At 62.6% G+C, this 890-nt stretch overlaps 1 protein-coding gene across 1 annotated transcript in view; it reads left to right on the top strand.

The window, feature by feature from the left end:
- Nucleotides 1–249: 249 nt before the first annotated feature.
- LOC104162195 (FERM domain-containing protein 6-like) overlaps nucleotides 250–890 on the top strand; it is a gene marked incomplete at its 5' end in the record, with an annotated part of 5789 nt that continues 5148 nt past the window's right edge. Inside the window, one exon of the mRNA XM_009700864.1 lies at nucleotides 250–436. Within this exon, the coding sequence (XP_009699166.1) occupies nucleotides 250–436 (187 nt within the window). The remainder of the gene's footprint in view (nucleotides 437–890) is intronic.

Here is an 890-nt window from a genome sequence, read left to right as displayed (position 1 = left end):
TTGGGGGGGTTATTCCACTGGCTGGAAGTTTCAGCGCAGGAAAGCGGCTGCGGTTTTGCACCGCCTCATGGGAGCTTTAATGAATGGGGGGAAAAGGGAGCAACCGAATCCGCACCCAGCCCTGCTCCATCTGTAAGAGCTTCCCACCAGGAGGAAGGTGCTGGAGTTGTCTCCCACCTCCTGGTCTGGGTCATGGGTGGGTGTCACGCTGCTTCTCCTCTCCTCCCCTCTCCCCTTCGCTCCCCGCAGCGACCGGACGGCACGCTACTACTACTACTGGCACCTGCGGAAGCAAGTGCTGCACTCGCAGTGCGTCCTGCGCGAAGAAGCCTATTTCCTCCTCACCGCCTTCGCCCTCCAAGCCGACCTGGGCGATTTCAAACGTAACAAGCACTATGGGAAATACTTCGAGCCTGAAGCCTATTTCCCCGCCTGGGTAAGCGTGCTGTGATGGGGACCCCGCTTTAAGCTCGCGTGAACCCCCATGAGGCTGCTGATGCTGGGCTGCTGCTCGGAGGTTTCCCGGGCTGCCGGCGTTCCTGCTGCTTCCCTGTCTCTGACTTAGTCCTGGTTATTAATAACCTCCGACAACTGCGGGGCTGCAAATAGCTACGGGCCGGGAGGGCTGGGGTCGGTGCGGTGGCTGGGCCAGCTCGTAGCGCTGGTGCAGGGATGGTGGTGGGGATTTCCCTGCGTGCCATCCCGGTGTGGCCCCACCGTCATCAGGTGCAGCCCTTGGGGAACCGGGGTCCTGCGTGCGTTCCTGGGATAGGCCTGGAGGGAAACTGAGGCAGGGCACAGGGTGACACGTGGTCCCAGGGCAGGCAGAGCTGGGCGCTGGGGCGATGCCGTCCCGATGACTTTGCGCAGGAGCGGAGCAGGGAGCGGGT

This window comes from Cariama cristata, unplaced genomic scaffold, assembly GCF_000690535.1.
Source record: "Cariama cristata isolate BGI_N322 unplaced genomic scaffold, ASM69053v1 scaffold22695, whole genome shotgun sequence".
NCBI classification, from domain to species: domain Eukaryota; kingdom Metazoa; phylum Chordata; class Aves; order Cariamiformes; family Cariamidae; genus Cariama; species Cariama cristata.
Note: the sequence above shows the minus strand (reverse complement) of the source record. Positions and strands in the feature narration are given on the sequence as shown.